Below are 20,614 nucleotides of genomic sequence, written 5' to 3'. Positions count from 1 at the left end.
ACCTCGCACTAGGAATTCAGGACAAAACCCTTCTGTAAAACAACTCTCCGCTCGCGAACCAGTTCCTTTTTTATTTTTATATTTATCTGACGGGGGAGGGTAGGGGATTGTTTTATACAAAAACCACCTCTGTGTGGGGGAGGGAGGAGAGGTGATGCCGTTTCTGCGGGGAAGCTTCCCTACCAGGTGGAAGAAAGGAGGCGGAGGGGCTCTGCCCGCTCGCCTCAAAACGGCATCTTTTAACAACGAGATTTGGGGTTTTTTTTTCCAATAAAAGGGAAGAACAGACGTCAGGCGCCTCCCGCCGCGTTCTTGGGGCGTTCCGGGGGGGTCCCTTTAAACCGCTTCCCTCCGGCCCAGGAAGGGGCGGGCGGGGGCGGGGCGGCGGCGGCGGCCGGCGGAGCCGGGGGGGATCCGGTACGGGGGGATCGGGTACCGGCGGATCGGGTGCGGGGGGGACCGAGGACGGGGGACGGTGGGGATCGGGTACAGGGTACGGGGGGGATCGGGTGCGGGGGGGACCGGGTACGGGGGGGGGGGATCGGGTGCGGGGGATCGGGGTACGGGGGGGCATCGGGTACGGGGGGGGATCGGGTGCGCGGGGGACCGGGTACGGGGTACGGTGGGGATCGGGTGCGGGGGATCGGGGTACGGGGGGGATCGGGTACCGGGGGATCAGGTGCGGGGGGGACCGGGTACGGGGGGGATCGGGGTATGGGGGGATTGGGTGCGGGGGATCGGGGTACGGGGGGGCATCGGGTACGGGGGGGGATCGGGTGCCGGGGGATCGGGTACGGGGGGGATCGGGTGCGGGGGATCGGGGTATGGGGGGGGATCGGGTGCGGGGGGATCGGGGTACGGGGCGGGGATGGGGTACGGGGGGGATCAGGTACGGGGGGTGGGAAGGGGATGGGGTACGGGGGGTCAGAGCATGCGGGGGTGGAAGGGAGAGGGGGTGCAGGGGGTGTATGGGGGGTCCGGGCATGGGGGTGCAAGGGGGAGCCCAGTGCATGCAGGGCGTCGGGCTGAGGGGGTGCGGGGGGTGCGGGGGGGTTACGGGCATGGGGGGGCAGTGCATGCGGGGGTGTAGGGGACGCGGGCTGTGGGGGTGCAGGGGGATTTCTGGGGGGTCTGGGCATGGGGGTGCAAGGGCGACTCGGTGCATGCGGGGGGGTCGGGCTATAGGGGTGCAAGGGGGGTACACGGGGGGGTTCGGGCCATTGGGGGTGGACGGGGGGTGGGTACGTGCAGGGGTGGGGGGGACAGGACATGAGGGGTGCGGGGGGACGCACGGGGTGCATGCAGGGGTGTAGGGGATTCGGGCTGCGGGGGTGCAGGGTCATGGGGGGCGGGGGGATCCAGGCGGGAGAGGATGCCTGGGGGGATTGGGGGGCGGGGGGAACGGGGGGGATCGGGGCCTGGGGCGGGCGTGGGCACGGGGAGTCTGGGCTAGGGACAGCGGGGGTGCGAAAGGGGATGGGGGTGGCACTGGGGGGCACACAGGGTCATGGGCAGTGCGGCAGGACGGAGGGACACGGGGACACCGCGGCCGGGCAGGACAGCGGGGTGCGACCCCGCCGGGGGGCTCCGCTCTCACCCCCCGCCCTTCCACCCCACTCAGGCCCCAGCGGGGCCCTCGGGGAGGCCACCATGTCCCAGGCCATCCCCTGCCTCAAGGTGAGTCCTTGTCCCTCTCCCCCATCCTGGGGGACACGAGGGCCACCCCCCCTTTTGCAACCATTTAACCCTTTACCGCCTGACCTTCCCACCCTGCCAGCGGCCGGAGGGCGGCAGGGAGAGCCCCCTCCTGCCACCGACGCCGCCGGGATCCCCGTGCGTCTTCCTGCGGGAAACGCTGTTCCGGCAGGAGAGCGGGGTCACCTACCGCATCCCGGCTCTGCTCTACGTCCCCCCCGCCGCCACCTTCCTGGCCTTCGCCGAGAAGCGCTCCTCGGCCAGGGACGAGGACGCCAAGTACCTGGTGCTGCGGCGGGGCCGCCGGCACGGCTCCTCGGTTGAGGTAAAAACCAGCCTGGGCTGTAGGAACAAGGTGCAACCTCCATTCCCGGGAGCGATGCCAGGCGGTTTCGGGGTGCAGCGAGACCACAGCTGAGCCCCGTTTTCCTCCTCGCCGGCAGTGGAGTGCGGTGGAGGAGCTGTCGGCGTTGGTGCTGCCCGGCCATCGCACCATGAACCCCTGTCCCCTCTACGATGTGACGAGCGGCACCATCTTCCTCTTCTGCATCTGCGTCGAGCAGGGAAAGACGGAGCGATGCCAGATCTGGAGGGGCTGCAGCGCCGCTCGCCTCTGCTACGCCACCAGCGCCGACGGCGGCTGGGGCTGGACCCCGCTGCGGGACGTGACGGACGAAGCCATCGGTGCCGACCTGTCCCGTTGGGCCACCTTCGCCGTGGGGCCGGGCCACGGGGTACAGCTGGATTCGGGGCGCCTGGTCGTGCCAGCGTACGCCTACTACGTGCACGGGTGCTTGTGCGGGCTTGTGCCGCTGCCTTGCTGCACCCGGCAGCACGCCCTCGTCTTCTACAGCGACGACGGCGGGCGCAGCTGGCATAAGGGTGCCCTGGTCGACGGCGGGCAGACGGGCGAGTGCCAGGTAGCCGAAATCGGTGGGAGCGATGCCCACCAGTCCTTGCTCTACTGCAACGCCCGAGCGCCGTGGGGTTGCCGGGCCGTGACATTCAGCGCCGACTGCGGGCTGCAGTTTGAGCGCTCGGCGCGGTGCAAGGCGCTGGGCGAACCGCCGCGGGGATGCCAGGGCAGCGTGGTGAGCTTCGCCGCGCCGACCGGCACCGGTGACGTACCCACTTGGTTACTCTACTCCCACCCCACCGACCGGCACCACCGGCGCGATTTGGGCATCTATCTCAACCCCTCGCCGCTGGACGAAGCAGGTTGGTGGCACCCATGGGTGCTGCACCCAGGGCCGTCCGGTTATTCCGACCTGGCCGTCTGCCCCGGCGGTGTTTTCAGCTGCTTGTTTGAGTGCGGCACAACCAGCGCCTGCGAGGAAATCGTCTTCTGCCTCTTCACCCTGGACACCTCCGACTGCAGCAAGCAGAACCCCAAAGCTTTTTAAAATGGACCCATTTTAGGGGGGGGATCACTCCTGACCACGGCGGCCGGAGCCGGCGAGCGCGGCAACGCTGGGACCTCACCGGGGACATTTCGGATGCGCAGGAGGCTCAGCATCACGTAGCTTTTATTTAATTATAGCTTGGCTTTTTAATCACCCGTCAGATAGATGATGTTGGCAACCTGGGAGGGGTGGAGGAGCTGCTGCGGGTTGGCCGGGGCCGGGGGATGCCGGCACAGCACCCGAAATGCCGCTGCTTCACCAAAAATCAGCATTTTTCACCTGCAAAAAAGCAGAGGGTGCCACCGAGAGAAGCCGGTCTCCTGAGGAAAAATAGCCAAAAGTGGTGATTTAGTTAAAAATACCGGCGATTTCTGCCTCCCCCCATGTGGCAGAGCGATTTCCCCTTTTTTACCATTTTTTTATCCTGTTTTCTTCACTTTCCTGGTTCAGGCTGAGTTTCGCCCCATATTCCCATGGGAAGAAGCACTCAAATCTCGGGGAGCTTTTTATTCTGCTCCATAGGGACACAGGTTGCGGCATCCCGACGGTGACAGCAACCTCACATCCCCGTGCTGCTGCCAAATAAAATCCTCCCAAAACGGGTGAAATCCAGCCAATATTGGGAGAATCCCGAGGGAGATGACCCTGCCGGGGAGGGACGCAGGACGGCCCTGAGCAGCGTCACCTCCCGGTCCATCCCGCTGCTACATTTTGGGCACGCAGCACCTGGAAGAGAGACACCCACCCCCCCAAGGTTATGGGGTTATTGGGGTTTTGGGAGGGGGGGGGGGTGGTCCCAGCATCCCCGTCTTACCGGTAGCGCTGAGGACAACCGAAATGTCCCCGCTGGGTCTCGTGGGCGAAGCAGACGCGGCGGCAGCGGCCGGTGCGCTGGGCACAAGGACGGGCGCTGGTGGGGACGGCATCGCCGGCGGTGGGGTGCTGGGGGCCGGTGGCCAGGAGCAGGGCCAGGAGCAAGGCCAGGCGTGGGACCGGCATGGTGTGGGGACACCGGTGTCACCTGGGGTTGTATTTATGGGGTTCGGCAGCGGGGAGGTGGGGTTTGGCGGCGGAGGGTTGCTGCTGGATGGGGTTTAGCGACGGGCGACGGCTTGGCCAGCTCTGGCGGCTGCCGGCGGGGACCCAGGGGACCCAGGGGACCGGGAAGGGACCCAGGGGACAGGGACGGGCCCTGTGTGAAGGTGTGTGTGGGGGTTTGTCCGGCTTCTTGGGGTGACTGGCGGGGGGGAAGAATGTGGGGAGGGATGATGCAGGGATGTGGGATATGGCTGAGTGATGGGGACGTGGGACATCGAGTGATGGGGACATGGGGCATGGAGTGATGGGGACGTGACATGGAGTGATGGGGACATGGGACATGGCTGAGCAATGGACGTGGGACACGGCTGAGTGATGGGGATGTGGGACACGGTTGAGTGATGGGGTCATGGAGTGATGGGGACATGGGTGAGCGATGGGGACAAGTGACAAAGAGTGATGGGGAAATGGGACCCAGCAGAGCGATGGGGACATGTAACGTGTAATGATGGGGATGGGGGGATGGCTGAGCGATGGGGACATGGGGTACGGCTGAGCGATGGGATGTGGGACACGGCTGAGTGATGGGGACATGGGATATTGAGTGACAGGGACATGGGACACGGCTGAGTGATGGGGACATGGGACATGGCTGAGTGATGGGGACGTGCAGCATGGTGGAGTGATGGGGACATGGGACACGGCTGAGCAATGGGACATTGCGTGACGGACAAGCTCTGCACCATCGTGCTCCTCCGTGACAGGAATTCAGCCGGTTCTGGCCCGTTTTCCCTGGGAGGCTCCAGGGGGGCTGGGGGGGCCGGGTCGGGGGAGGGGGGATTCTGGGGGGGCCGGGTCGGGGGAGGGGGGATTCTGGGGTGCCACCGCGGTGCTGTCCCCGCAGACGGGGCACCTGAGTGCCCGCTCCAATGAGGTTTTCTGCAAAGAAGGGGGTTTTCCAGGGTGAGAAAGTGTCCACGGTGTTGGTGGGAACCCAGTGGGACGTCCCCAACCCACCGCCCTCACCCGCTGGGATGGGATGGGATGGGGACAGGACAGGATGGGGACAGGCGGGATGGGGACAGGCGGGGTGGGAACAGGACGGGATGGGAACAGGGCGGGATGGGGACAGGAGGGATGGGGAAAGGAGGGATGGGGACAGGCAGGTTGGGAACAGGACGGGATGGGGACAGGACGGGATGGGGACAGGCAGGTTGGGGACAGGGGGGATGGGGACAGGTGGGATAGGGACAGGGCGGGATGGGGACAGGTGGGATGGGGACAGGGCGGGATGGGGACAGGCGGGATGGGGACAGGATGGGATGGGGACAGGCAGGTTGGGAACAGGACGGGATGGGGACAGGCGGGAGGGGGACAGCATGGAATTAGGGACAGGAATGATGGGGACAGTATGGGACAGGGACAAGCAGGATGAGGCCAGGGCAGGATGGGGACAGGGGACAAAATGGGGACAGACAGGAGGGGGACAGGATGGGTTGGGGACAGGGAGGATGGGGACAGGATGGCAACAGGCAGGATGAGGCCAGGGCAGGATGGGGACAGAGAAGAGGGGGACAGGGTCAAAATGGGGACAGACAAGAAGGATGGGGACTGGCAGGATGGGGCCAGGGCAGTTTGGGGCCAGAGAAGAGGGGGACAGGATGGGGACGGGGGACGGAACGGGGACAGACAGGAGGGGGACCGGCAGGAGGGGGACCAGCACCACCACCAACCCCCCCCCCCCCAGCCAGCGTGGCGGATCCGGGGCACCCCCCACCCCCCAGACCCTCCCCCACCCCCACCCCCACCCAAGGCGGGGCCTCCCCGCCCCTCCCCCCCCTCGCCCCCCCCCGGGCCGCTCCCGGCGGCGGCTGGGGCTGGATGCGGGGCTGGATGCGGGGGCTGGGGGCGCTGGGGCTGGGGGTGCTGCTGGCGCTGCTGCCCCCCCCCGCCCCGGCCGAGACCTACACGGCCATGCTGAGCGTCCGGAGGGCTCTGGGCTCCGAGGCCCGGCTGCTCCGCCGCCTCCGAGCCTACCTGCGGGAGGAGAGCGCCCGCCTGCGCCGCCTCGCCAGGTACCGGACCCGCGCGTCCCGGCGCGGCCACGCCGCGGGGCTCCCAGGCAGCGCTGGGAGCATCCCCTCCCCCCCGGGCCCCCACATCCCACCCCCAGGCACCCATACCCCCCCCCCCCCCCAGGCACCCACATCCCACCCCCAGGCACCCAGATCCCACCCTCAGGCACCCATATGCCCTCTAGGCACCCAGATCCCCCCCTTAGGCACCCACATCCCCCCTAGGCACCCCTATCCTCGCCCTCAGGCACCCCTGTCCCCCCTCAGGCACCCATATTCCCCCTTGGCACCCAGATCCCCCCAGGCACCCAGATCCCCCCCCCCCCCGGCACCCAGATCCCCCATCAGGGCACCCATATCCCCCCCAAGACAGACATATCCCCCCCAAGGCAGCCATATCCCCCCCAGGCACCCATATCTCCCCCCCAGGCACCCATATGCCCTCTAGGCACCCATATCCCCTCCCTCAGGCACCCAAATCCCCCTCAGGCACCGATAGCCTCCCCCAAGGCACCCATATCCCCCCCGGGCACCCATATCTCCCCCTAGGCACCCATATGTCCTCTAGGAACCCATATCCCCTCCCTCAGGCACCCATATTCCCCCTCAGGTACCCAAATCCCCCCTCAGGCACCCAAATCCCCCTCAGGCACCGATATCCTCCCCCAAGGCACCCATATCTCCCCCCGGGCACCCATATCTCCCCCCTAGGCACCCATATGTCCTCTAGGCACCCATATGTCCTCTAGGCACCCATATCCCCTCCCTCAGGCACCCATATTCCCCCTCAGGCACCCAAATCCCCCCTCAGGCACCGATATCCTCCCCCAAGGCACCCATATCCCCCCCCAGGCACCCATATCTCCCCCTCCAGGCACCCATATGTCCTCTAGGAACCCATATCCCCTGCCTCAGGCACCCATATTCCCCCTCAGGTACCCAAATCCCCCTCAGGCACCAATATCCTCCCCCAAGGCACCCATATCCCCCCCAGGCACCCATATCTCCCCCCCAGGCACCCATATGTCCTCTAGGAACCCATATCCCCTCCCTCAGGCACCCATATTCCCCCTCAGGTACCCATATCCCCCCTCAGGCACCAATATCCTCCCCCAAGGCACCCATATCCCCCCCAGGCACCCATATGCCCTCTAGGCACCCATATCCCCCCCCTCAGGCACCTATATCCCCCCTGCCCCAAGGGTGGGTGCTGCCTGGGTAAGGAGAGGGGCTTAACCCAGGCCACTCGATTTTTTGGGGTACCCCTAAATAGGAGCTTGGGGCATCGCGGGTGGACCAGGAGCACAGCCCAAACACTGCTCATGCCCCCGACCATGTCCCAGGATGGGGACGTTGTCCCCCCAACCCTGGGCTGGGGACCGGGGCCGTGGGTCACAGCATCCCTGAGGCACGGGCCATCCCCACGTACCCACCAGGGATGGGGTTCTACCAGTCTTGGTGGCGTTTCCCCACCTCTGGCTTGGCCAGAAGGTGGACGCTGGGGCAAAACTGCCCAACTATGGGGGGGGCTCAGACCCCCAGGTCCCACCCTGGGGGTGTCACCACCCAGGAACATCACTGAAAGTGTCACCCAGTGGGTGCCTTGTAGGTTTTATGAGAAGGTCCAGGCACTGCACCAAGACCCCAAGGCCTCGGTGGACAACCCCTTGCTGGCCTTCAGCCTCATCAAGCGTCTCCACTCCGACTGGCCCAACGTCATCTACAGCAACGAGGCCACCGAGAACATCCAGGGTACGGGGGGCATGCTCAGCTCCGTGTCCTCTGTGTCAGCTGGGGAGAGCTGGGAGGTGACGGGGACCGGGTGGAGGAGCAGGGGAATGGGTGGAGGAGCAGCAGGTGGAGTCCTCAGGGATGGAGAAGGGCTGATAAGGGCGACTGCACCCCAAAAGCTCATTAATCCCCCTCCATGCACCCCGTTACCCGCCCTCAGCGCTCCATGCCGACTTCAAGGAGGTGGAGCAGGAGCTGCCTGGAGCTGAGGACCTGGACGGGGCTGCCCGGGCACTGATGCGGCTGCAGGATGTCTACGCACTCAGTGTCAAGGGCATGGCCAACGGCGTCTTCCAGCGAGCCGGCGCCGGCCGCCCGCCCCTCTACAGCCCTGGCCGGCGCATCTCCCTCTCCGCCGATGACTGCTTCCACGTGGGCAAGGTGAGGGCGAACCCCGACAGCCTCCTACAAAGCTTTTCCAGGCTAGAATGTTGCTTCCATAGGGATAGACATTGGGTTTTCTTTCCGCTTGGATGCGGAGGGGCCCCTCTGACTCAGCCCGCAGGCATCCGCCCGCCCGCCTGCCTCTCGCCTCTCGGCTCTCGCCCAAGTAACGGGGCTTCTTGCTGCTTCGTGGCTTGGGGAAGGGAAGAGCCAAGCTGGTGGGCTGGGGGAGACCTCCTGCCCCAGCATTCCGGCTGGATACGCGGTCGGCCCCTGCCCGGGGGTAAAAGTGGGTCCATAAATCCCTGGGAAGGGATTTGGGTGCTTTGATAGAGGTTTTTGTTCAGGGCAGAGTCCTCTGAGTGTCACCGCAGAGCTGGGATGGAGTGTTGGAGTGTGGGATGGGATGGCATGGCATGGCATGGCATGGCATGCGGTGAGGTGGAGGTGGAGGTGGGGATGGAGATGGAGATGGAGATGGAGATGGAGATGGAGATGGAGATGGAGATGGAGATGGAAATGGGGATGGAAATGGGGATGGAAATGGGGATGGAGCAGGATGGATGGGGATGGGAGAGGAAAGGAAGGGATGAGACAGGATGGGGATGGCGTGGGAGGGAGTGGGGATGGGGATGGGAATAGGAAAGCAACAGGATGTGATGGGACAGGATGGGTGGGAATTGCAATGGGATAGGATGACGTGGCATGGGGATGGAATAGAATGGGATGCAATGAGATGGGACAGGACAGGATGAGACAGGGGAGGGACAGGATGGGAGGGGATAGGGGTGGGATTGGGATGAAGATGGTCATGGGGGTAGGAGGATGAGAAGGGGACGGGATGGGATGGGATGGGATGGGATGGGATGGGATGGGACAGGGTGGGGATGGGACAGGGTGGGGATGGGATGCAGGCCAGGCTGGCCCAGCCGGCGGGTCCGGGTGGTGCGCTGCCTTGCAGGTGGCCTACGACACGGGCGACTACTACCACTCCATCGCGTGGCTGGAGGAGGCCGTCAGCCTCTTCCGCCTCTCCTATGGCAACTGGAACCCCGAGGACCGGAGCAGCCTGGAGGATGCTCTGGACCATCTTGCCTTCTCCTACTTCATGGTACGGCCGTGAGTCCCATCCCCATCACCCTGGTGCCCGGTGGAGCCAAACCGTGGGCAAGGGGATGCTCATGGGCTCTCCACTCCCCCCATCCAGGCTGGAAACATCTCCCATGCCTTGAGCCTCTCCAGGGAGTTTCTCCACTATGGTACGTGGGGCAACCTCGGATACAGCAGGAGGAGGCAAGAGGTTTTGGGGTGTCACCATCACCTCTGCACGGCACCAGCCTCCTTCACCCCATTTCTTGCCCCCATGTGGGGTAATTCTCCAGGGACCGATGCCAGGGAAGGGGGGGTGATGGGGACATGGCGTTTCGGGTGACATCGCCTCTCTGGCAGACCCCAGTAACCAAAGGGTGGTGAGGAACGTGGCCAAGTACGAGAAGCTGCTGGAGATGGGGACGGCGGTGAGCACCGGACCCCTGCGACGCCCCAACGGCACCCACCTGCAGAGCCGCGACGCCTACGAGGAGCTGTGCCAGCGCCCGGCGGGGCAGGTGGGGCTGGCAGGGGGGTCCCATGGTCCCCCACCCCACTGCTGTCCCCCCTTTCACTCCCTCCTTGGTCCTCTCTCTCCCCAGCCAGCCCCAGAGCATCTCCCACAACTTGGCTGCTCCTACGAGACCAACGGCAGCCCCTACCTCCTTCTCCAGCCTGCCAAGAAGGAGATGGTCCGGATCCGACCCTACGTGGCTTTGTACCACGATTTCATCAGCGACACCGAGGCTGAGACCATCAAGGGGTTGGCAGGGCCCTGGGTGAGCCGTCCCCATCCCCAGGGATGTCCCTCTCCTGGAGGAGGGTGGCCCAAGAGCTGGTGGTCGAGGGTGGACCACCCTGAGCATGCAGAGATAGGAGAGGTTTTAAGCCAGGGCTCAGCCAAAGCCATCTGCAGTGAGACCTGGGGGGGGGGGGGATAAGCCCAGCTTAGCTCCATCTGAGCCCCCCCAAAAGATTTTGGAGAGAAACCAGGTCCATGCATGCACCTAAACCCCTTCCCAGGCAGGCTTGACTTGGTGACACCCAACTGCGTTGGCTCCAGCTGCTAGCACTGCTTCCATCACCCCGGTGGGACACCTTGGGGTGGGGATTTTTGGCAACCAACTGGTATAAACCCCCCAGTTTGGACCCTGCCCGGGGTCCCTGCTTGGTGTGGGGGTCCCCATCTGCAGCAATGTCCCCCCCACCATGTGTCCTCCAGCTGCAGAGGTCCGTGGTCGCCTCTGGAGAGAAGCAGCAGAAAGCCGAGTACCGGATAAGCAAGAGGTAGTACCCACCCCGTCCCTTGTCCTCCAGCCAGCGGGACCACCATGGTCCCGTTGCCACCACCAAGGTGGCAGTGAAGCCATGCTGGGGAGGCCTGGGTCCTCCACACCCAGCAATGCCGCGAGGGTTAAGCCCAGCCACGCGTGAATTTGGGGGGGCTGAAGGTGGGGTGCTCCCGCAGCGCCTGGCTGAAGGACACTGCTGACCCGGTGGTGCGGGCGTTGGAGCAGCGCATCGCTGCCGTCACCGGCCTGGACCTGCGGCCACCCTACGCTGAGTACCTGCAGGTGGTCAACTATGGGTTGGGAGGCCACTACGAGCCACACTTCGACCACGCCACGGTCAGGGAGCTGCTGGGGTGGTCCGCGGGGTGGTGCCCAGGGGGGTTCCTGTGGTGCTCTTGGGATGGTCCTTGGGGCGATCCTGGGATGGTTCCTGGGGTGGTCTCTCAGGTGGTCACCAGGGTGGTCCCTGGGGTGGTCTCTGGGCTGGTCCCTCAGATGTTCCTGGGGGTGGTCCCTGGGGTGGTCCCTGGGATGGTGCCCAGAGGGGTCCCTGGGGGGTCCCTGGGGTGGTCCCTGGGCTGGTCCCTCATGTTCCTGGAGGTGGAGCCTGGGGTGATCCCTGGGATGCTCCTGGGATGGTTGCCTGGGGGAGGTCCCCAGACAGGGGTGTCCCCATGGTGATCCCTGGGATGTTCCTGGGAAGGGAGGGAGGGAAGAGGGAATGAAGGAGGGAGGGAGAGAAAAGAAGGGAGAGGGAGAGATTTCCCTGGGGGCAGCTCAGAGCCACCAGCTCTGTTAGGGCGTGAGGTGCCTCCGAGCTGAGCCGTGCCAGCGTGGGACTGACCGTCCCCACCTCCTCGCTCTTGGGGCAGTCCAGGAAGAGCCCCCTTTACAGAATGAAGTCGGGCAACAGGATCGCCACGGTCATGATCTACGTGAGTCCCCCCCATCTCCTGACCTAGAGAGACTGCACTTGCAGGGGCATCAGTAGGGTTCAGAGTGAACGGGGTTGGAGATGGGTGAGGGCAGCCCTAAATCAGCCCATGGTGGGGGGTTAAACGACATCTGCAGCGTATTTATGAGCGCGGGAAGCGCTGTGGGGGACCAAGGGAGGTTCTGTGCCTCAGTTTCCCCATGCAAAGCAGCCGTATCACAGGGGGAGGGCTGTGGCTCATATTTTTCCTCCTTTTCCAGCTGAGTGCGGTGGAGGCCGGCGGCTCCACCGCCTTCGTCTATGCCAACTTCAGCGTGCCCGTGGTTAAGGTGAGGGGGACCCGCACGAGCCCCCTGGGAGCGGGGAACTGAGGACGCTGCTCTCGTGTCTCGCCTCAGGGAGTTGTGGCCGAGCCTGTCCCGATGCCAAACCCCAACCCCAGGGCTCCCTGATCTGTTTTGGGGTGCCAAACCCCAGCCCTGGGGCTCCTGGCTCCCTTCGAGGGGTGCCAAACCCGGCTCCCGCAGCTCCCGGCTCTGTTTTGGGGGTGACAAACCCTAACCCTGGGGCTCCCGTCTGTGTTTTGGGATGCCAAAATCCAATCTCAGGGATCCCAGCTCTGTTTTGGGGTGCCAAAACCTCAACCCCAGGGCTCCCAGCTCTGTTTTAGGGGTGTCACACCCCAGCCCTTGGGCTCCTGGCTCTGTTTTGGGGTGCCAATCCCAATTCCGGGGATCCTGGCTGTTTTGGGGTTCAAAACGCCAATTCTGGGGCTCCTAGCTCTGTTTTGGGGTTCCAAACCCCATCCCTTGGGCTCCTGGCTCTGTTCTGGGGTGCCAAACCCCAATCCCAGTGCTCCCAGTTTTGGTTTAGGGGTGCCAAACCCCAGCCCTTGGGCTCCTGGCTCTGTTTTGGGCTGCCAAACCTCAGTTCTGGGGCTCCTGGCTGTTTTGGGGTGCCAAACCCCAATTCTGGGGCTCCCAGTGCTGTTTTGGGGTGCCAAACCCCAACCCCAGGGCTGTCAGCTTTGTTTTGGGGTGCCAAACCCCAATTCTGGGGCTCCCAGCGCTGTTTTGGGGTGCCAAACCCCAACCCCGGGGCTGTCAGCTTTGTTTTGGGGTTCAAAACCCCAATTCTGGGGCTCCCACTGCTGTTTTGGGGTGCCAAACCCCAACCCCAGGGCTGTCAGCTTTGTTTTGGGGTTCAAAACCCCAATTCTGGGGCTTCCAGCTGTTTTGGGGTGCCAAACCCCAACCTCAGAAATCTTGACTCTGTTTTGGGGTTCAAAACCCCAATTCTGGGGCTCCCACTGCTGTTTTGGGGTGCCAAACCCCAACCCCAGGGCTGTCAGCTTTGTTTTGGGGTTCAAAACCCCAATTCTGGGGCTTCCAGCTGTTTTGGGGTGCCAAACCCCAACCTCAGAAATCTTGACTCTGTTTTGGGGTTCAAAACCCCAATTCTGGGGTTCCCAGCTCTGGTTTGGGGTTCCAAACCCCAGTTCTGGGGCTCCCAGCTCTGGTTTTGGGGTGCCAAACCCCGGGGCTCCCACCCCCTCTCTGCTCGGCAGAACGCAGCTCTCTTCTGGTGGAACCTGCGGAGGAACGGGGACGGTGACGGGGACACCCTGCACGCCGGCTGCCCCGTCCTGGCGGGGGACAAGTGGGGTGAGAGACGCTGGCCGGTGCCACCCTGAGGTGACACGGGGTTGGAGGGGCCGCTCTGCCAGCGGGGAGGCGAGAGGTGCTGGGAAGCCAGAAAAATCCTGGATAATAGGGAAAAAAATGTCACCGATAGCGGAGTGGGGTCGGAGAGGGGTGCAGGGGGACAGAGGCAGACAGGAGTCCTTGTCCTTGTCCCTTCCAGTGGCGAATAAGTGGATCCACGAGCACGGGCAGGAGTTTCGGCGGCCGTGCAGCACAGACCCACGAGACTGAGCCGCCGTGGGCTCGAGGACGTGGCACCCGTGGGTGGAAAAGCCACCCCGGCGCAGCGTGTCCCCAAGGCTGCAGCAAGAGGAGGGAGGGGAAGGGGGTGGCAGCGGCGCGGGGTGCTATCGGGGGCGGTGGCACTTGCTCAGCCACGGCTGAATCCGGTGAAAATAAAGTCAAAAGACACTAAAGCGGAGTCCGGGGGAAATACCTCGGTGTGGTACCTGGCGGGGTGATGGGGAGGGGGTGTATGTGTCTGCACCCCCGATGCCAGCCTGGACCCTAAACGTACCCTCAAGCCTCCTCCTCCAGCCCTAGACAAAAATTCTCTCTGCTAAAAGGAGTGGCAGAAATGACATGGCATTTCTATGGTAATCAGTAGGCTTCAGAGTGAACAGAATGGCCATCGAGGACCAGCACAAAGACAGTACACTCTCCTTCCTCAAACCAACCTGCCGCAGCACCTGGCTGCATCTTGGGCCTGATTGTGCAGCCCCACACTCCGCTCTCCTCCCGACCACAGCACGGGGTCCCCCTCCTCTGCACCCCAGAAGGGTTTGGGGGTTTATTTTTTGCAGGGCAGTCGCTGTGAGAGGGCCCTTGGGGAGGGAGAAGGCAGCCGCTGCCTTCCCGCCGCCCTGGCCCTCAGCCCGGCCACGCTTGCGCGAGCACCGCTCCCCGGGGCCCCCCCAAACAAGCTCCCTTTCTCCGGCCGGACTGCAGCCACCTGCGTGACTGGAAGGCAAAAAAAGGCAGCAGGGCTCTCCGGCAGCGCCTGGAGATCGGGCAGGGAGCCTGTGCCGCTCTCCCTGGGCGCTTCCGATGGCGGAGAGCCCGGATAAAGCGAGGGTCAAGCTGGAGGACACCATCAGCCCCCATATCGAAACTCTCCGACTCCACATCCAGCCAGCCTCGTCTATGCTGAGATTAAACGGATGAGATTAAAATCCTCCGGGATGGATGAGATTAAAATCCTGGATGGAGAGGCGGTGGGTACCGCAGCCCGGGGAGGGGCCGGGGAGGCTCTCAGCCTCTTTGCTAACTGGAAGGCAAAGGACAAGAAGTGAGGAGGGGGATAGAAACACCAGGCAGGGCTCTCCTGCTCGCTTTGGGTTCAAAAATGGGCATTTATCTCTCCGTGGCTGCATTTATCCAGCCCCGGATTAACGTGCCATAGGCACACAGGGGCTGAGCTGTGAGCAGGATTTGGGCACGGGAGCAGGAGCGGGAGCACGGGGCTCCAGCCCCCCGCCCTAGGAGGACGCCTGCAAAATTTCAGAGCAAATTTCCCCCGATGCCTGCTCTTCAGATCAGAACACCAAGGCCAGCGCTCAGGGTGTTACAGGACGGAGGGTCCGACGCAGCACAGGTCACGGAAGAGCCAGAGCGCCAGGGTTTATTACTTTCAGATGTTTCTGTACACGTGGGAGCCAGCGGTCACGGAGAAGAGGGGGAAAAAGCAAAAGCTGTGGGTAAAACATCCCCCTCCTCCCCACGCTGGCGGGCCGAGAAGGGATGGGGGAATATTTCGGATGATGAGAGGCTTCTGTGAGTCACCAGAAAAACCCAAGGCTTGGGCCTGGGCCTGGCGCAGGAGCAGCCGGATCTGCAGGATCCACAGGAGCCCGAGTACCGCAGCTGAAGGGAAAGGAGGAGTTCCTACCCCAGGCTGTGCACAAATGCTTTATTTGTAGGCGAGAGAAACGGGCATCGAACAAGACACGAACAGGATGAGGCTGACACGAGACACAGCGCGTGGCCTCCGGAGAACTGACGCGCACGCGCACACACACAATTTTCCTTTTGGAAACAGCAGCACATGGTAAGAGGTCACCCCGCCAGAGTGGTAAAGCCTGGCCTAAACTGGCCAAGCATCCCCCAGCAAAGCTATCCCGCAGGTTTGGGATGCCTTACGGACAAGGTGGCGAGGGTGCAGCGTTACCGGACGGATCAGGGCAGCCGACGCAGGCGAGGGAGGCAGGTTTGGGCAACGCAAACGGCAGTTTCGGGTTGTGAACAGCGCGCCAGGCTGGGAGAGAGGTGTTATAATGCACCAGGGCCAAGTTTTCTTGGAAACGGCAACCCATAAACTATTTTTTTTTTTACCTTAGCTGAAGATCTAAGGTCTAGGTTTTCAGGAGGGTTGAGCACCAGTACAAACCAGTGAATGGCCGATTGCCAGCCAGCTCTGCGGATCTCTCCTCCCAGACCCTTCCACACCCAAGATAAAAGGCAACAGCGGAGGGGAGGAGAAACTCCTCCTAAAGTTGAGGAGGTGGAGAACGTCAGCACAAAGCTGTTTGCTCTCTCCTGCTCCAGTGCCTGCCAGCTGCTCCCCCGCTCGCTGGAGACCCCGTTGAACGTGGCAACACACCGATAAAGGTTTCCGAGTCCTGGGACGGTCTCGCTGAACGAGGAGCCAGCAAGCGGCTTTGCCCTATCGCCATCGCTCAGCCCTGCCCTGCAGAGAGAGGAAAAGCAAGGAGGTTCACTCTGAGCTGCCCCAGCACAGTATTTACTGGGTGACTGGTGTCACCAGCGGGATCCGTCACACCACCACCACCTCTCAGAGCTGAACTGAGCTCGCGGTCGGGAAAAAGTCACTCTGTGCTTTACAGCAGTGCTTATTTTTTTTTCAGACGGTGTCTTGGTTGCACAGAAAGTGACCTCCAGTCGCAACAAGCATCGGCATCTTTAATTGGCTTTGGTAGCGCATCCCACTCACTTCCCATCTGGACTGGGGCAGGCTGGAGACAAAAAAGACAAGGCTCAAAAAAAAAAAAAAAAAAAGCAAGCTCCATACAGCAAGGTGATTCGGCAACCATTTCAACCCCTGGTCACTAACAGCGTTTTGAAAACACCGGCACAGAGGAACTGTGCTGGCTTAAGCACGTGCAGAGACAGGCAGCCGAGCTCTGCGTTCCCAGGATCTGTACTGAAAGCAAAACTGCACGCTTCAGGAATACAGAAAATACCTTTTCCCAACAATCTCAACGCTCCCAGAATCTACAAGTCACCGAGGGTTTTGTCCGGTGCATATAACCCGGGAGCTGGCAAAACCCGTCCTGGGTCTGATTTGTTAAATTTAAGTGAACCCTGCAACAACCCAGCCTCCCAAACTGCATCTTCTGCTCCTGCCAAGCCCTGGGATTTTCCGTTGTGAAAGTTTCCACCGATCCTCAATCCAACAACTGGAACAAAAGCAAGAGAGATTTCTAAATAATCAAAAGCGCCAGCGTAAAACCGGCATCCTTTCAGTTCGGACAGCCTCCTCCTCTTTATCTGCTTTTACACAGAGGCAGTACAACGCTGCGGGCTGTGGAAAAATGCAGCGAAAAGCTGGTAGTTACGGGGGGATTTCCGATGTCCCCATTTTTCACGAGTCAAAGAGAACACTTCTTCTCTCAGCAGCTACTTTTACCATGGTCTGTGCTACCCTTTGCCTAAATACCATTTATCTCTGCCTGTAGCTTCCTGCAGAGGGAGGAGAAAGTGCAACAGGAGCATTAATATTTTTCAGACGTAAGTACAGCCTCAAGAATGTACGTGGCTCGACACAGCCGAAAGGAATTCCCCCTCCACCCACCGCACGCTGTTGCTGCTGTCCCTGTAGTCACCTTTTTTTGAAGCCAGCACTACCCGAGTCCCTGCCTGTTCTGTGCAAGTCAGGACCGAGAGCTTGGCACGCAGCAAGGCCGCATTAAATAGGCTGTTGAAATATTTATTTTTTCACTCACTTCTCAAACGTTAACAACAAAAGATAATTCTGGGGAGCCCACAGGATTCAGAAACAGTCATTCATTTTCCGATGGTGCTTCTACAGAATACAAAACTGATTTTCTTTTGCTTTCCATGGAGACTTTTTTTTTTTTAATATCTCGCAAACTGTAAAAGCAAATGAAAGGGATAATGTGAAAGGCAAACACAAGGAGTTACCGCCACGAATCACTCGAAGCCAGATCCTCCAAGTTACTTCAGCGTGGAGGAATGTGACTTTCCCGAGATCATTCATGAGTGTGACAACAGGCACATGCTTAACTACCCCGTGAAGCGAGACTCCGGACACACACTATTATTTTAGTCTCTAACAATTTGAACACAGGAGTCACCTGGAAAGGCCCGAGAATTCTGCCAATCTTCAGGATACAGCTTGGGGAAAGTGCTCTTTTGCATCTCAACTACTGAAGATCCGTTTAATCCATCGGGAACTAAAACAGGGGTGGACGTTACATCAAGGTCACAGGAATGCAATAATTAACACGGTGACTTACAGAGGGAAGGGCCAGGAGCCAGCAATTGCTCTTTGAACACCTGAGTGCCGACGGCCAAAGTGTCAGGAAAGAGGAGAGCTCTCTGGAACGAGGCTTTCTTGTCTCTAATTCAAACATTTCCCACCCTGATGTGTCGGGGAAGGGACACAGAGCAAGGCCGCGACTGCTGTGTCCAGGGCTCGCGTGCGAATGCATCGGAGGAGGTGAGCGGCTCTCCATCAGGGTGAACGCCAAAGTTAAACCAGGCTTTGCCAGCTCTTCACGCCGTCTCCCTCTGCCCCACCTGCACCTCTCAAATGCCAAGAATTCACGATGGCTCTTGTCACAGGACGTACGCACAGATACACATCGCAGCTCCCAAATCAGGCCAACAACAGAACTCTGCCTCAGCAAAACAGCGTTAAAATACTGCTTTCATCACACAGCATCAAGGGGTTATGGACAGAAGGCAAAAAAAAAATATTTCAGACATCCAGCAGCAAAATATTGAGGAAAACCGCTCCAAAACATGTCTGCTCTTACGCTCAAGAGTGATTCTTAGGTGAAAGCAATCTGATGAACTGTCTGTGGATAATTTAACCCTGAAGAAAAGCTCTCTGTGTAACTACTGCGTTTACATGGAAATATGGAAGGCGGGCAGCGAAACGATCTAGGAAGTGGCAGTGAAAACAAAGTCTTTCCTCCAGTACCGGGGGGAGCACAACGCAGCAGCAGCTGCCTACCCCTCTGCATCAACATCAGCAGGACTGACTCCAAGCTCTTCCAGGGTTTTTATCTGCTGCACTTTTTGCGTTTTTTTCATCCAAAAGGCGCTGATCTCTGCTCCGCTGCGTGTAGCGGCTACAAGAAGGGAAGCATAAACACATTCCAGGCACGGAGAACGGCCGAACAGGCAAACTGCCTGCAGACCACATTGTTACCGCTGCTCTTGGGTCTTCCCCATAAAGGCAGGCCTGGAGTCCCCTGCCTGTTATGTGTCTGCAGTAGATGGAGTTATCCAGGCTATTTTTCTCAGTGAGAACTTGAAATAAGTATTAAGAAAGCTGCAAGACTCTGAAATGGAGCTCACGGTCCCCCCTCGCCTTTTTGTTTTACAGTCCTGTCCAACTTTGCACAGGAAAGAAGCATCTAGGCTGTTCCCGCAGCTTAACTCATAAGGCTGGCGTTGGTGAGACGAAACCTGAGCTCCCAGTGAAGCCGATTCCTCATCTGCTTTAGGGGAAAGAAATATCTATATAAAAAACAAACCTAAGGGGCACTTCAAAGACGATTAGACGATTCCATGGAGAAATCCTGAAGCCTTTGGCTATGCTGCAATGCCCTCGGTGGATCTGGACTGCCAACGGCCCCTTTGCAGTTGGGTCCAAGAAAGCCTGAGAATTGATGGAGATTGCTATGATCAACTACTTGGGATTTCAGGAGGTCTTTCCTTGTGGCAGCAGAGAGGAGCCCACTTCCAAGGGCCTGAAGAGCTTTTCACGGTCTTCAGTACAAGCTGCTTCCCAGCAAGGAAGTCCCTAAGCATTTACACATTCTGGAGAACTAGTTCTAGGGGATGAATCTCACACCAACTTCTCACTGCTGCTGAACTGGAGAGATGAAAGGATATGGATACATCACAGTGGCCTCTGGTGCAGTTTATTTACAACAGGACTCAGTGCTGGAGAACACCAGGGTATTAACAAGCAGGAAACACACTAGGAGGGAAAAAGGAGAGTGGAAGAAAGGTCACACGTTAAAATCAAGGTATTCTCTGCAGATATTTGACTCTGTGACACCCTAAATTTAGTTGATTACCCAAGATCAAACAAGGCCAAGAGGAGTCTATCATGCAGGTTAAAATCAGCATTGATGCATTCAACAATAACTTGTAAGCTACGCAGTAGTGAGAAGCACAAAAGCTTCATATGTTGCTGTCTGTGGCTTAAGGACACAATAAGGCCAGCGAGCCACCTCACTTTCTCCAAGCGTCTTGTTTTAAAGCTGCTTTTGCTTCAATCGTAATAGCAGAAGCAAAAGGCTAGCTCCTTCAAGACTCACAGAGATAGCACGGGTTGCCGAATACCTGGTGGAGACCCAACATTACAGTGCAGTACAGTCCTTTGGCCTTCTCCCTCTCTCATCATTTACACATCAACCTACACTATATCCTTTCACTGGATTTAAAATATGCAGTTCACAGTCCTGCAGTTCTCCTGTTTCACCCCCAAGGGCACAGGATAAAGGGGAAAAAAAGAAGGAGATCATCCAGCAATACCTCTTTAGCATTGCCAGTCCTACAGCATCACACATTCCGGGGCTTCTAGCTTTTGTTGAAGAACTCTTAACTAAAAGCCGGAAGACTTTTCAGGACTGCTGAAGAAACATGCTTACTTTAGGATCATCTTTCAGGTGAATGGTAAAACAGACTAGCACCTTCTATGAGGTCTAAGCATTGGTTTAGTTATTTGCTTTATGGTATTGTAACTAGGACTTAGTTTTTCCAGTCAACCTTATCAGTCACGACCTACTCTCACTGCGGTGTGGCTGATCGCAGAGGCCTGGCTTCTACAGTTCATTATGATATGAAAACACAGGAGATAAGCATGGGAAGCTGACAAAGCGAAGCACACAGCTTTACCTGTCTAATCTCCCAGTATTTCTTGGCCAAGAAGTGTGGTACAAGTTGTTTCCAAAACACAGGACCTTGATTACTTAAGTAAAATGCTATTTAA

General features: G+C 60.0%; 3 protein-coding genes and 1 long non-coding RNA gene across 14 annotated transcripts in view; 2 read left to right on the top strand and 2 right to left on the bottom strand.

Moving 5' to 3' along the window:
• The first annotated feature begins 355 nt into the window (after positions 1–355).
• NEU3 (neuraminidase 3) lies at positions 356–3,234 on the top strand. 2 transcript variants are annotated; one of them, XM_087758480.1, is made up of 4 exons: positions 356–417; positions 1,622–1,677; positions 1,778–2,020; positions 2,139–3,234. In XM_087758480.1, the coding sequence occupies exons 2-4, from the start codon at positions 1,651–1,653 to the stop codon at positions 3,096–3,098; spliced, it is 1,230 nt and encodes a 409-aa protein (XP_087614606.1). In that variant the 5' UTR covers positions 356–417; positions 1,622–1,650; the 3' UTR covers positions 3,099–3,234. The 2 variants fall into 2 exon arrangements, with proteins under 2 accessions (XP_087614606.1, XP_087614607.1); XM_087758481.1 differs by having other exon boundaries at positions 394–417; positions 1,524–1,677.
• Positions 3,205–4,415, bottom strand: LOC148055964 (uncharacterized). Its single transcript, XR_015704966.1, has 2 exons — positions 3,913–4,415; positions 3,205–3,824 (listed from the first exon to the last, which is right to left on the bottom strand). It is a non-coding gene; the product is annotated as an uncharacterized LOC148055964 (long non-coding RNA).
• A 1,575-nt stretch (positions 4,416–5,990) lies between these two features.
• Positions 5,991–13,736, top strand: P4HA3 (prolyl 4-hydroxylase subunit alpha 3). Of its 4 annotated transcripts, none has more exons than XR_015704965.1 (13): positions 5,991–6,211; positions 7,821–7,963; positions 8,163–8,383; positions 9,348–9,497; positions 9,594–9,645; positions 9,836–9,993; positions 10,078–10,254; positions 10,698–10,762; positions 10,944–11,103; positions 11,645–11,702; positions 11,962–12,030; positions 13,269–13,365; positions 13,565–13,607. XR_015704965.1 is itself a non-coding variant. In XM_087758478.1 (13 exons), the coding sequence occupies exons 1-13, from the start codon at positions 6,018–6,020 to the stop codon at positions 13,633–13,635; spliced, it is 1,620 nt and encodes a 539-aa protein (XP_087614604.1). In that variant the 5' UTR covers positions 5,991–6,017; the 3' UTR covers positions 13,636–13,736. The 4 variants fall into 4 exon arrangements, 2 of the variants coding, with proteins under 2 accessions (XP_087614604.1, XP_087614605.1); XR_015704964.1 differs by having other exon boundaries at positions 11,567–11,702; XM_087758478.1 differs by having other exon boundaries at positions 11,640–11,702; positions 13,565–13,736.
• A 1,563-nt stretch (positions 13,737–15,299) lies between these two features.
• PPME1 (protein phosphatase methylesterase 1) overlaps positions 15,300–20,614 on the bottom strand; it is a 33,752-nt gene continuing 28,437 nt past the window's right edge. For 2 of the 7 annotated variants that reach the window (XR_015704673.1, XR_015704668.1), the window contains 2 exons: positions 17,367–19,597; positions 15,300–16,376 (listed from right to left, as the gene is read on the bottom strand). Coding sequence is in view for 1 of the 7 variants with exons in the window: in XM_087757131.1 (XP_087613257.1) it covers positions 19,579–19,597 (19 nt within the window). In the remaining 6 variants the exon portion in view is untranslated. Of the gene's footprint in view, positions 16,377–17,323; positions 19,598–20,614 lie in introns of those variants that run through there. The other 5 variants (XR_015704669.1, XR_015704670.1, XR_015704671.1 and 2 more) reach the window with 5 other exon arrangements.

This window comes from Nipponia nippon, unplaced genomic scaffold, assembly GCF_047370975.1.
Source record: "Nipponia nippon isolate SJK-2023a ecotype South Korea unplaced genomic scaffold, ASM4737097v1 scaffold_2, whole genome shotgun sequence".
Lineage (NCBI taxonomy): Eukaryota > Metazoa > Chordata > Aves > Pelecaniformes > Threskiornithidae > Nipponia > Nipponia nippon.
This window is presented reverse-complemented; position numbering and strand designations above follow the sequence as displayed.

Excerpts from the sequence above, each read along its gene's own strand:
- NEU3 (XM_087758480.1), top strand. The coding sequence starts at position 1,651 with ATGTCCCAGGCCATCCCCTGCCTCAAG. Across the intron at positions 1,678-1,777 it reads AGGCCATCCCCTGCCTCAAG|CGGCCGGAGGGCGGCAGGGA; the intron begins GTGAGTCCTTGT and ends CCACCCTGCCAG. Across the intron at positions 2,021-2,138 it reads GGCACGGCTCCTCGGTTGAG|TGGAGTGCGGTGGAGGAGCT; the intron begins GTAAAAACCAGC and ends CCTCGCCGGCAG.
- P4HA3 (XM_087758478.1), top strand. The coding sequence starts at position 6,018 with ATGCGGGGCTGGATGCGGGGGCTGGGGGCGCTGGGGCTGGGGGTGCTG. Across the intron at positions 9,994-10,077 it reads GCCAGCGCCCGGCGGGGCAG|CCAGCCCCAGAGCATCTCCC; the intron begins GTGGGGCTGGCA and ends CTCTCTCCCCAG. Across the intron at positions 10,763-10,943 it reads GAGTACCGGATAAGCAAGAG|CGCCTGGCTGAAGGACACTG; the intron begins GTAGTACCCACC and ends GTGCTCCCGCAG.